This window comes from Eulemur rufifrons, chromosome 10 (genome assembly GCF_041146395.1).
Source record: "Eulemur rufifrons isolate Redbay chromosome 10, OSU_ERuf_1, whole genome shotgun sequence".
Classification (NCBI taxonomy): Eukaryota; Metazoa; Chordata; class Mammalia; order Primates; family Lemuridae; genus Eulemur; species Eulemur rufifrons.
Window position 1 is genome coordinate 1,371,565 of NC_090992.1, and position 12,222 is coordinate 1,383,786.

The 12,222-nt window shown below is 61.2% G+C and overlaps 1 protein-coding gene across 1 annotated transcript; it reads left to right on the forward strand.

The window, feature by feature from the left end:
* Positions 1–290: 290 nt before the first annotated feature.
* Positions 291–2,378, forward strand: IL13 (interleukin 13). The gene is made up of 4 exons (XM_069484038.1): positions 291–422; positions 1,415–1,468; positions 1,684–1,788; positions 2,271–2,378. Exons 1-4 carry the CDS (start codon positions 291–293, stop codon positions 2,376–2,378), a joined length of 399 nt encoding a protein of 132 aa, XP_069340139.1.
* The last annotated feature ends 9,844 nt before the right edge of the window (positions 2,379–12,222 follow it).

A 12,222-nucleotide genomic window follows, 5' to 3' on the forward strand; every position in this document is an offset into this window, starting at 1 on the left:
CTGCCCCTGCCACTAAGCCCATCCAGGTCTGGAAACTGCCCCCGACCCTTGTCAACACGTCCACAAGAAATCAAACTCTTCCTTTGTGCGACGCTGGATTTTCCACAAAGTAAAATCAAGATGAGTAAAGATGTGGTTTCTAGATAGTGCCCGAAAAAGCAGAGACCAGGGTGTCAGGCGTCACCACTCCGCCTATAAAAGCTGCCGCAGGAGGCCAAGGCCACAAGCCGCTCAGCTCAGGCTGGCCTACGCGTCTGCTCCTCAACCCTCCTGTGCTGGCTCCGGGCCCCATGGCGCTGTGGGTGACCATGGTCATCGCTCTCACCTGCCTTGGCGGCCTCGCCTCCCCAGGCCCCGTGCCGCCCTCCACAAACCTCAGGGAGCTCATCGAGGAGCTGGTCAACATCACCCAGAACCAGAAGGTGCGTGTCAGCTGGCCAGGGTCCCAGCTCCGGGGGTGCCAGGGCGGGTGACTCTCAGGTCACCAGCAGGCAGGGCCTGGTCCTAAGGGACCCCTGCCTGTGGGTCAGAAAGAAGCCCCATGGACTGGGGGCCAGGCCCACCCACGAGGGAGAGGAGCCGGGCGGGGGTGCTGCAATAGAGAGAGACCTACAGAGGGGTTCAGCAGAGCCCCAGGGGCACCTGCTGCCTGGTCTGGCCCTGCCTGTCACTGCCCGGGGCTGCTCAGCCACTGCCTAACAGAGGAAAGCAAGGAAAGGCCGGCACCTCCTAGAACCACGTGGCGCTTGTCAACTGGATTCTGAACAATCTTAGTTAAATTAAGCCCGTTCTTACGGCAGGACTCATCAGCCGAGCCAGCTCCTCTCCCCATTGGTTGCAGTTCATGCTTCCCCAGCACTGAGCATGTGCCACCCGGGTGCTGGGTGCTTACCTGTCACTTCATCACTGCCCACCCCTCCCGAGACAGCGACGATGACCCCACTCTGCTGACTAAGGTTCAGGGAGAGTCACCAATAGAGGCCAGATTCAAACCAGGCCTAGCTGACCCAGGGTGTCCACGCTCCTAGCCGCAGTGTCCCCTGCAGAAGGCAGGGCGTTCAGCATGCCAGCCCCCACCGCCCGTCTGATCCGTCCTGGTCAACAGCAGCCCAGACCACCCCGCCCGGCCCTTCCTGTGGGGCCCCGTCCCCCTGCCCTGGCCAAGGCAAGCCGCACACAAGGCTCACCCTTCCCCGTGGTGTTTCTCTGTCAGCCCCGAGACCCTATACAAGGGTCCGCACTCCCCCCTGCTGTGCAGAGCCGGGCATGGCACTCAGGAGTGGTGGGGGCGGCCAGGCCTGCCGCTGAGCTAGCCCGGGAGGCCTGTGGGGCCGGTGCCGGGTGGGCCTGGCCCGCCGGCTGGGCAGCTGCGGCCCTCGCGGGCGCCCTGCTCACTGTCTCTCTGCCCCCGCAGACGCCCCTCTGCAACGGCAGCATGGTGTGGAGCCTCAACCTGACCTCCGGAGTGGTAAGGGCCGAGGGCGGGGGAGGGGGCGGCAGAGGCTGTGGGCCTTGGGCTCCTCTGATCTTCCCTCGCACATCTGGGGGTTCCAAGAAAGCTTCAAGAGCTCCCCTCACAATCTGGCCCTTCCCAACCCCCCGGACCACCTGCGCCAGCCTTCCCGTGAACTCACTGACGGCAGCTGCCAGAGCAGGGCTGACGCTCGGTGGTCCCTCCCGCAGTACTGTGGGGCCCTGGAGTCCCTGACGAACCTGTCGGGCTGCGGCGCCATCCAGAAGACCCAGCGGATGCTGAGAGGCCTCTGCACGCACAAGCCCTCGGCTGGGGTGAGGCTCCCCCCAGCCCCCCTGCACGCCCCCAGTCTGCTCCTACCGCCCTGGGCTCCCCCCAAAATGCCACCAGTCCACTCCTGCCTCCCTGGGCTCCCCCCAAAATGCCACCAGTCCACTCCTGCCTCCCTGGGCTCCCCCCAAAATGCCACCAGTCCACTCCTGCCTCCCTGGGCTCCCCCCAAAATGCCACCAGTCCACTCCTGCCACTCTGGGCACCCCCGGGGCTCCCGAGGTGTGTGTCCACCAGGGCTGGGGCCACTGTGGCAGCAGGGACGTGGCCTTTGGAATTTGCAGGACCTGGGCTCCAGGGCTCCCGCCTCCTACCCGAGCCTCAGTTTCTACATCTGTAAAATACAAGTACCCACCTCCTGGGGACTTGGGGAGGATTCCGTGAGACAGTCCCTGGGAAGCCCCTGGCAGGCGAGGTCGTCCTCGCCTCTGGCGTCCCCTGACGTGTCCGCCTCTCTGTCCTGCAGCAGGTCCCCGGCTCGTACACCCGAGACACCAAGATTGAAGTGGCCCAGTTCGTAAAGGACCTGCTCAGACATTTAAGGAAACTTTTTCACCGTGGAAAGTTCAACTGAAACCTGAAAAGCAGGGCCGGCCCTGACGATTTAACTTGTAGATTGACTTTTCTTTCAGGCGTCAGGAACTTCTTGGGGAGGCGGGAGGAGGGGCAGGGAGGGTGAGACTGTCTTAGCTTGGACCTCAGCCTGCGCGGCGGTGGAGGACGTGCCCTGCGCCCGCGCTGCCCGGGACGCACTAGCATTACGGCAGGTGCCGCCCTCGCCGGGCACGCGGCAGGGGGGGACCCGCTTCACACGGGCGACCGCGGCGGGAGCAGCCCAGGCACGTGTCCTCGTGGTTATTTATTATTGTGTGTTATTTAAACGCGTGTTTGTCAGTGTCGGGCATGGGGAGGCTGCTGCTGCCGGCACTCGGAGCCCAGCACTACCGCGGTGGCACTAGGGGTCCCTGGAATAAGCACTGTGCACAAAGTTCTGCTACCTCACGGGCCCTGGGGCAGCCGGCAGCCAGCCCCCAGCCAAGGAGTAATTTATTATTTTCCTTTGTATTTAAAGTTAAGTATTAAATATCTTAGCAGAGAGTTAATAATATATAGAAGGCATCCTACAACCCTGGTGTGTGTGGTCATTGAACAGACTGTTTCACTGTGTCAAACTGAAGCCAGAAATAAAGACAGTGACAAACAGGCCTGATCATGTTTGCCTTTTCCTTGGGCCGTTGGGGACACTGGTCTGTGGTCTCAGTCTGGGGAGCTCTGCGGGGGGCCTGCGGGGGGCATGCGGGTCGGAGGAGGGGCGGGAGGGACAAGACCTGGGCTGAGAGGCGGCAAGCCCCCGGGGCGGGGTGGGCAGTGAGCTGGAGGAAGCCCCCCACCCGCCGCCCAGCGAGGAGGGAAGCCGGGCCGGGTGTCAGGGTTTGGGGTTCGGGGGGGGCATCTGGAGTGGGCAGAGACCTAAGAAGAGGTCTCATGGCGGCAGCTCCGGAGGGGTGGACGGCTGTGCCCGGCACCACCGCGCTCGCGTGGCTCCCTCACAGCCTGGCGGGCAGGTGAGGACTCGGGCTCAGAGCACACAGGTGTCTTGCCCAGGTTGCTGGTTAGGAGTGAGGCCAGGATTTGGACCCAAAACTCACTCCAGTTCCAGAGCCCACACACTTAACCTCCCTGCCTCTTTCTGTCCAAATGTCATCTGGCCTGAATGCATGATTTCTGAGACTGTCACCAACCTGGGCAGCCCCTGCCCCCGACAGGAAGCTCAGCTCCTACTTTCTGGGACAGCCCAGTCCACTTCTGGACACCCCTCATCGTCAGGGAGCGCGCGTCACCCCCTCTGTGGACAAAGGCACGTCACTGACCTGGGGCCTCTAGACTGTGGAGAATCTGGAGTGGAGAGCTGAGGCCCAATGGCCCTGCTGGACCCTGGGGACCCTGGCTGGGTCCTGGCTGGACCCTGCTGGACCCTGCTGGACCCCAGTGGGACCCTGGCTCCTCAGAGCAGGTCTTGTAGCTTCTCCCTGGCCCCAGCCGGCAGCTGGCCGCCAGGCCTGGCAGGCCCTCGCATACGCGTCAGCAGTGGTTTCACTGTGACTCTTTGGGAGGTGCCCAGAGTAGAGGTGGCTCCAGAGGACAGGACGCCTTTGCAGTGGGTGGTGGGTCAGCGAGGGCTGCCCTCCCGGGGGAGCCCAGAGCTCTGCGGGAGCATCCCTGGTGACACTCAGAAGTCAATGAAGCCAGCTGCCCACGTGAGCGAGAGCTCACAGCGGTGTGTCACCCAGACAGCAGCAGAGACATGGCCGGGGGCTGATGACTGTGCTGGCTGCTCAGGACCCGGGACGGCTCCTGCCCACTTCCAGCCAGGGAGAGGCAAGGGCGGAGGCACCCGGCAGACGGCCCAGGGCGTGGGGACAGCAGCTGAGTCTCCCATGGGCCGTCCAGGGCAGGGGACAGGACTGGCTCTCTGTGGTGCCCAGGGGGTGGCGGACCTGTTAAGTCCTGCTACGTTTGCTAAGGACCACCTGTGGCCCAGCCCTGCAGCGGCCACCTGGGCTAGTGACGACCAGGACACCACCTGCACGCAAGGCGAGCCCCAGAAAGGACTCGTTACGCTACGGAGGGGCTGGGAGAGGCTGCTGTCCTCCCCTCTGCAGGTGAGCCCGACTGGCTTCCTGGGAGGGTGGGAGAGCAGGGTGGGAGTCAGGGCCTCAGTGTCCTCTCCATCCAGGGTCTAGGATTTTAAGGCCAGAAGGACATTTGTGGATGAGTAATGATTTTTTAAAGCAGAATTTAGGGATCCATCCTCCAGTAGCATCATCTTTGACCCGTGTCCCCTCCACCCAGCAAAAGAATTGGCCTGTCTATCCAAAAACAAGACAGAAACTTTTCCAGTGGAATTCTGCAGGAATCCCGCAGGACAAAGCCCAGAATGGAGGCTGGCGTGGGCAGGGTCCTTCAGGATTGTCCCGGGACGCATTCAGGACGGCCCGACGGCAGGTGCAGCTGCAGCCACTAGGTGTCCACAGCTCCCCACTCCTCAGCCTGCAGCTCCTGTCCCTTGCACCTCTGAGACTGCCCCCAGTGGGGCCAGTGGTCGCTGTGTGGTGAGCGGGAGAGGACAGGGCCCCCAGGGCCGGGAGACACCCTGCAGAGCCACAGAAGCCAGCCTGGCCGGTGCGACGGGGAGGGTGCCTGGCCAGGAAAGAGAGAAAGGAAGAGAAGCAACCGGCAAACAGGTGTGTCGGCTGCTGCTGCCGCCGGAGCCGCCCTGGGGACGGACCCCCGGGGTATTTGCCGGGAGTTTTCTCTGACCACAGGACCCACCTCCCTTCCTACACAGGCAGCCCTGCGCAGGCCGGAGGGAAGGGGCTTGGAGGAGATAAGCTGGCTGAGTGGGAGGAGAGGCTGGCGTGGGCCCCGCGGGGAGCCCCTCGGCACTGGGAACCCCGGGGCCAGCAGGTTTCACTGGAAGAGGGGCTGAGCTCAATCGAGAAGCGAGACCCACGAGTTTCCGGTGAGCTTGGCCCCAAACACCTCAGTGTGCTGCTGAGAAGAGGAGTCAGAACACACTTCAGGCCACTTCAGGGGTTTCTCCAAGGCCCCCCGGGAAGGAGCAGGCCCAGGAGGAGGAGCCCACCCCTCACTCCCTGTGACCGCGGCACAGCTCAGGGCCGGCACTTGCCCACGTCAGCCCGTCACTTTGCATTATGGTCACGGGAAGTGTCTTCCACCATCTTCACCTGGCTGGTCCATTGCAGCAGATCAAACTGCCCCTCCCTCCCGCTGCTGCCCCCCAGGAGGCCCGGCCGTGCGGGCGGAGGGTGCTCCAGAGCCCCCTGCTGCAGGACCGGCGGCTGGGGCCAGTCACTCTCCCACCCACGCCCACTCAGAAAGCCCATTATCTTCATGTGTTCTCGGCTCCACCCCAGAGCAGCAGGGCAATGGTTTGCAACGAACTTTTCCAGATCAACTGATTTCTCGGCAGCAAGGGAGGGCCCCATGACGAAGCCAGTTGAAATCCCAGAAGCAATTTTCTACTTACGACCTCACTTTCTGTTGCACTCTCTCCCTGCCCCTCCACGGGCGCCTTCTCTCATGGAAAGTGACCTCACAGGCTCCTTCAGAAACGCCCCCAGGCCCTGAGCCGGGGCAGAGCTGCTGTGTGGTCAGAGGTGACGCAGGCACCGAAATTAAACGTAGAGACTTCTGTCAGCTGTGCTCTCTGCATCACCGTGGACAAGTGCGCGGGGCCGGACACCCTCCCGGAAACCCCTGCGGGTGGAAGGCCTGAGCCGGCCACAGCACCCCCTGCAGACGCAGCCCGGCGGCCTGGACCACGCTGGCCCGAGGGTCCACGGCGCCCTGCAGGGCTGGTGGCATGTCCGAGAGAGCAATTTCTCACTCATCCACTCTCCTCTTCTGATCTGTCCCCACACTTCCTATAACAGGCACACATTCATTTTCCAACAGGGGACAAAGACAAATTTAATTTTAAAGAAGCAAAAAGTACATGGAATCCATGTCCGGAGCTGCAAGGCTGGGGTAGGGGGTGGGGGTTGGGCCCCGAGGTGCCCCCTGGGTGGGTGACGCCAGCACCCTCCGCTCGGCCCATGTCCTCCCCGGGGAGCCAGCTCTCTGGGGGGAGCAGTTAGGGAACAGGGGGGCCTAGGCAGGAGGTCCGGCGCCCCCTCCCCCAGGCTGGGCCCACTCGGGCTGATCAGAACCTGCATGGCCAGAGGGGAAGGCAGGCTCCCCATTCCTGGGGGGCTTCACCCAGCCCCGCCTGCAGGCTGGGCCAGGGATACTGGTGGGAGTGAGACGGGAAAGACTGGCGGCCAGCCTGTCTCTGAGGTTTAAGTGACACCAATGCCAGGGGACAGACGGAGAATTCCTGCAGATGCCCCGGCAGGTCTGTCTCTCTTGGGAGAAGCACCTTCCACCGGTTTCTCAAAGGCATGAAAAGCCGGCAGCCCACAGAAGCTCGGAGAAGCCGGAGTCCACACCCCACCTGCCCGCGGAGGCTCCCTCTCCCCGCGGAGCCTGCGCTGGGGCCCTCCCGGCCCTGTCCGGGCTGGGGAACAGCAGCCCCGGCTTCGGCTTCGAGCCTCGGCTGTGTCCCCGACCTCCGCCGTCGTCACTCAGGCCAAGTCCCATCGCCCCTCTGCCACCGGGAGCTCCACTCGCTCAACAGTATCGATGGAGGCCTTTACTAGGTGCCAGACCCTGTTCTAGGTGCTGGGGACCCGCTAAGCAGAACAAAGGCACTTCTGGTGGGGACACGGAAGCCACGGGAACACGCAGCGCATGGGGTGCACCGTGTTGGCGCCGAGGGAAACTGGGCGGGCAGCGCCGCTGGGGGAGGCCGGGGAGGCGCGTCCACAGACCGGGTCGGGCAGAGACCTGGACGCGGGGGGGAGGGGAAAGCCGCTCCCGGGGAGGGAAAGCACGGTGGGGGGCGGGGGGCGGCAGTGCCGGGGCCTGGGAGGAGCAGGAGCCGCGGGACCCCCGCCTGGCATCACGGTGGCCACTGGTTGGAGCAGGGCCCGGTGGGGCTGCGGGAGCCTGGGGGGCCGGGCCCGCACGGACTTCTCTCCTGACCCGAGTCACGTTTAACAGCATCACCGCGCTCCGGGGCGGCGGGGGGAGGGACGAGCTCGGCGGCTCCGGCGGAAACGCCGGCGGGTGCGACGCGCACACGGCAGTGCAGGGTGACCTGAGGCCAGATGCCACCGCGGCGTGCGCGTGATGCGTGTGCATCGATCACACTCACAGAGTACATGTCACTCACGTAAATGTCATGCAACATGCAGATTATAAATAGAACCATATTATGCAAACACGGATATCATATAAATATTAAATATACTTAAATTCGCTGTCCACCTAAGGTTTCTAGATCTTCAGTTACAGAAAATGTCCAATATACACAAGAATGACTCGCAGGCATCCGCTGCTCAGCCTCAACAACCAGCAACTCAGGGCCGATTCTGTTTCCCGCGGCCCAGCCCACCCGCACGAGGCATCCCACCGAGAAACCCAGACACCGGGTCGCGGCTTCGGGCGGGGGTCTGGGGCGTGCGGGGTCCCGCGCGGTGTGAGCACCTGCAGGCCGAGATGCGGACCGAGCTCAAGTGCAGTGACCAGCCCCACCTGGCAGCTGCCCCCACTGCACTCGGAGGCCGCCTCACGATGTCACCGAGTGCCGCGTACTCGTGGCTCAGTCCAGGCACTCGAGTCTGCCCTCATCGGCCTGGCTCAGGCCCGGAGGCCACAGGGCTCCTCCGGCTGCCGCCTCCACCCCCTTCTCTGGGCTCCCGGCGCTGCAGGCCGGAACATCCGCATTTCCGACGCTCAGAGCTGGACTCCGGCTTCTGCAGTGAGCTGTGCAGGGCGGCCCGAGGCTCCCTCCTGCGCTCCGGCCGTGGGGACGCGGCTCGGGTTCCCTCGTGGTGCTGGCAGCGGGGGCAGCACCTGGGGTCCCCGCACTGCAGACTGGGGCGGCTCTCAGAGTCCTGGGCGGGTCGGGGCCCTGACCCCACCCTCCTCTCCTGCGCGAAACCCTCTCTGACTGCGGCGCCCACCGCGGCCTGTTCCCTGCAGCGAATCCAGACACACGGAAGAGGGCTGTGGCGTCGACACCAACCGCGACTCACCAGAAACAAGGGCAGCAGCGGGAAGGCTGAAAGGACTCCAGAAGGGACACTCGGGGAACCTACCCGGCAAACCCGCGGCCACCGTCCCGCCCAAACTGGGCTTTGCCTACAGATTAAGGATCACAGGCAATCAATGAACCAAGGATATAATCAACATTAATAACGGTGACAGGGCTGTCACTTCCAGGGCACTCCCTAGATAAAACTGAAACTTACCTATCTATTCCTCAGGACAACCTCACGAGACAGGCACAACCACCACCCCCATTTTGCGGATCAGGCCAAGGGCCAGGGGACACAGCAAGGACGCAGAGCAGCCTGACACGGCCTGGGTCCCCAGTCCCATCTCCGGCCACTCAGCGCTGTGCAGCCTCTCATGACAGACGCCTTTTGTGGGGGGTGTGCCAAGCACTTTCCAGAATCACTCACTTGCTCCCTACAGGAATTCCACAAGGAGGAGCCACATCACTCCCATTTCACAGATGAGCAAACTGAGACCAGAGAGAGTCAGGGATCTGCCCACGGTCACAGAGCTGGCAAGTGGCTTGTCTGCTGGACTCCAAAGCCCAGTGCTCACAGCCGCCATGTTCCTGGGCTGAAGGAAAAGCTCCTGAGCCAGGGAGGGGCGGGCGCTGGTGCTCAGGGGGGGAGGGGCAAAGGAGGGGTCTGGGACAGACACAGCCAGGGCCTAGCGGAGTCTTCAGCTCCCCCCTAAACTGCGGTGCCGGCCTCACCCCACCCAGACACCGCCGTGACTCCTGCAGGCTCGGGCCCCTTCAGGTGGCGGAGACGGTGGCTGCTGCCTTTCTCTCTGTCCCTGGGAGTGCAGGGACCTGCCTGACGCCTGCCCCGCCAGCCACACGCACCGCTGCCCTGGTGCTGTCCCTGCGAGGGAGGACAGCCGTCTTCTCCTTCTGCCCCTGAGGAGTCCTTCTGGTCACCCTCTGATGTTCTAGAAAGTTTATCCTTGTTTCCTTGGCCTCACTCAACATCAAGACAAACGATACAAGCTGAATTCCGCTTCTGAGCTGCAGGTTCCCACACAACATTCCTGTCCTGACTCATGGTCTTTGCCCCCCGAGCCTCGAGCCCTGGGCCTGGCCCTTGGCGAGTGCTCAGAAAAACACGTCCCCAATCCGTGGACAGCTGTTCCGCCCGGACACCTATGGAACCTGCCCCTCCCCTCCGTTCTCCCGCATCCCCCACGGGCCCAAGAATCCTCCAGCCGCCCTCGCTCCCGACAAGCTCACTCCGTGTCCCTCTGCTCCGCTTTCCTCCGCGTGACAGTCAGTCCTGACCCGAGTCCTCACCTGTCCTGGAAGGAACTGTCTGCTCCTCTCATTAATCTCTCCCCGACCCTGGAGCGAAAAAGCCACTTTACCCAAAGACAGGTCTGGCCTCTGTCCTGGCTCTTGGGAGGCCCAACCAGCTGCCAACCTCTGGAATCAAGAACGTGGCTGGTCTTTGTCACCAGTTCCGAGGAGGCAGCCCCCAAATCCTTGGGATTTCCCAAGCAGTAGGAGAAGCTTTGTCATTCGTGGTGGGCCCTGATGGTTTATGCCCGAGAAGTGATTTGTGGTGGGCTGGGCCCCTAGCCAGTTTTTGCTAACAGGATGACCCAGGATGGGGGCTGGCCATGCCCCTGAGTTACTGTGACATCAGCCTGACCTCCAGGAGGGGGTTTGGAGGAAGAATTCAACTGAGTGACCAACCAACTGTGCCTACAGATGAAACTACAATTACAATCTCTGAACACCAAAGCTCAGGGGGTCTCCCTGGTTTGAGAGGGTGACACACAGGGACAAGACCATGGAGGGTCCTGAAGGGTGCTTGGGACCCTCCTACATCTGACTCGCCATGTCTCCTCTTTGGCAGTTCAGACTTGTATCCTTTGCTATGATAAAACTGTGACCTCACATAGAGTACTTTCCTGAGTTCCGTGAGTCACCTGGTGAATTATTGAACCTAAGGGGTAGTGGAAACTCCCAAATTTGTAGCCAGTTGGTCAGAAGTGATGGCGGACTGGGGAGCACTGGAATTGCAGCTGGTGTCTGAAGTGAGGGCTGCCTTGTGTCTTGCGGGACACTGTGCCCCTGACCCGTGAGGTCTGGCTCAGCGCCAGGCAGTTTGGTGTCAGAAATCACGACGCGGAGTTTGGCGGCCCGGCCGCACAGTCCCCGTGGGAGGACCATAAACACGGTCTGCGGACCTTCCTGACACAACGACCCGGGCTCTCTCCTTCACAGACTCTGAGACACTGTTCTCAGATCCAAAGCTCTATACGCACAATGGAATACTACTCAGCCTTGAAAAAGAAGGAACTCGTGTCATTTGCAGCAACATCGATGAGGCTGGAAGACGTTGCGCTCAGTGAAAACAGCCGAACTGCCCGATCTCACATACACACGGCATCGAGACAGTCGGACGCATAGGAGACAGGAGCAGCCGCTCACCGGGGCTGTGAGGTGCATCGGGGGACGTTGGTCACAGCGCACGAAAGGTCAGTGAGACGGGAGGAGTAAGCACAAGAGACCTATTGTGCAACGTGGTGACGACAGTTGGTAACGATGGATTGTACACTCAACAGTCACTGAGAGTAGATTTTAAGTGTTCTCATCACAAAGAAACGGTGAGTACGTGAGGGACTGTATATGTTAATTAGCTTGATTTAGCGATTCCACAATGTACAGGTATTCCAAAATATGTCATATGCCATAAGTATACACAATTTTTATTCACCAATTAAAATAATGTGGATAAAAAGATAGATCCAAAACAGTGAACCACCTTAGCAACACACAGTTCTAGATGATCTTCCAGAGGAGTCAGCAGGGTCAGAACCAAGGGAGGGACCAGGAGAGGAGGGCGGAGGGCACGCAGGGCGGGAGGCGTGTGCACGGGGGCCCGGCGTCTGCGTGCGCGGTGGGGTCCTTACGGTCACTGCTGGGGTGCGGCAAGGAGCCCCTCACCGGGTCCACACGCACCAGATGGAAACCCAGGGTGGGTGGAGGGGCATTGACAAGAGAACCAGTTTATGAATCAGTAAGACTGTGGCTCTTTTTCCTAATTAGCTGAGGATACACTTAGATTCTTTTTTTTTTGAGACAGAGTCTTGCTTTGTTGTCGGGGCTGTAGTGCTGTGGCGTCATCGTAGCTCACTGCAACCTCAAATTCCCGGGCTCAAGCAATTGGCTACAGGCGCACACCACCACACTGGGCTAATTTTTCTATTTTTCAGAAAGACAGGGTCTCATTCTTGCTCAAACTGGTCTTGAACTCCTGGTCTCAAGCAATCCTCCCACTTCAGCCTCCCAGAGTGCTGGGATCACAGGTGTGAGCCACCACGCCTGGCCTTAGGTTCCATTTTAAAAAGTGGTCGTTCCTAGAGGCCGCTGGCGCAGTGGATAAAAAGTGGCCATTCCCGAAACCCCAGCACAGACACACCTGGCCGAGGGCCTCCTGGGAAAAGGGTAAAGACCATACGAACCTGCTGGGACCCCAGCTAGGCCTGGACCTGATGTCATCTGTCTTTTCCCCAGAGAAATGTCACGTCCCAGTGCCAGGACAGGAGACAGTCATCCACGACAGGAGAGGTGCCGAGATGCCACGCGTACTTGGGAGAAGCCAGGTTAAAATACCATTCAAGTCGAACTTTCTTGATATTACTCTATCTTTCCCCGGGAGGCCGGCGCTAGAACAGATTCGGACACCTGAGGCCTCTTCCTTCTATGCAAAGCAAAAGCCAGCAGCAACCCC

Bases quoted from the DNA above. Each gene is read 5' to 3' on its own strand.
- IL13 (XM_069484038.1), top strand. From the start codon at position 291: ATGGCGCTGTGGGTGACCATGGTCATCGCTCTCACCTGCCTTGGCGGC. The intron at 1,469-1,683 runs GTAAGGGCCGAG...TCCCTCCCGCAG, and splicing joins TCAACCTGACCTCCGGAGTG to TACTGTGGGGCCCTGGAGTC. The intron at 1,789-2,270 runs GTGAGGCTCCCC...TCTGTCCTGCAG, and splicing joins CGCACAAGCCCTCGGCTGGG to CAGGTCCCCGGCTCGTACAC.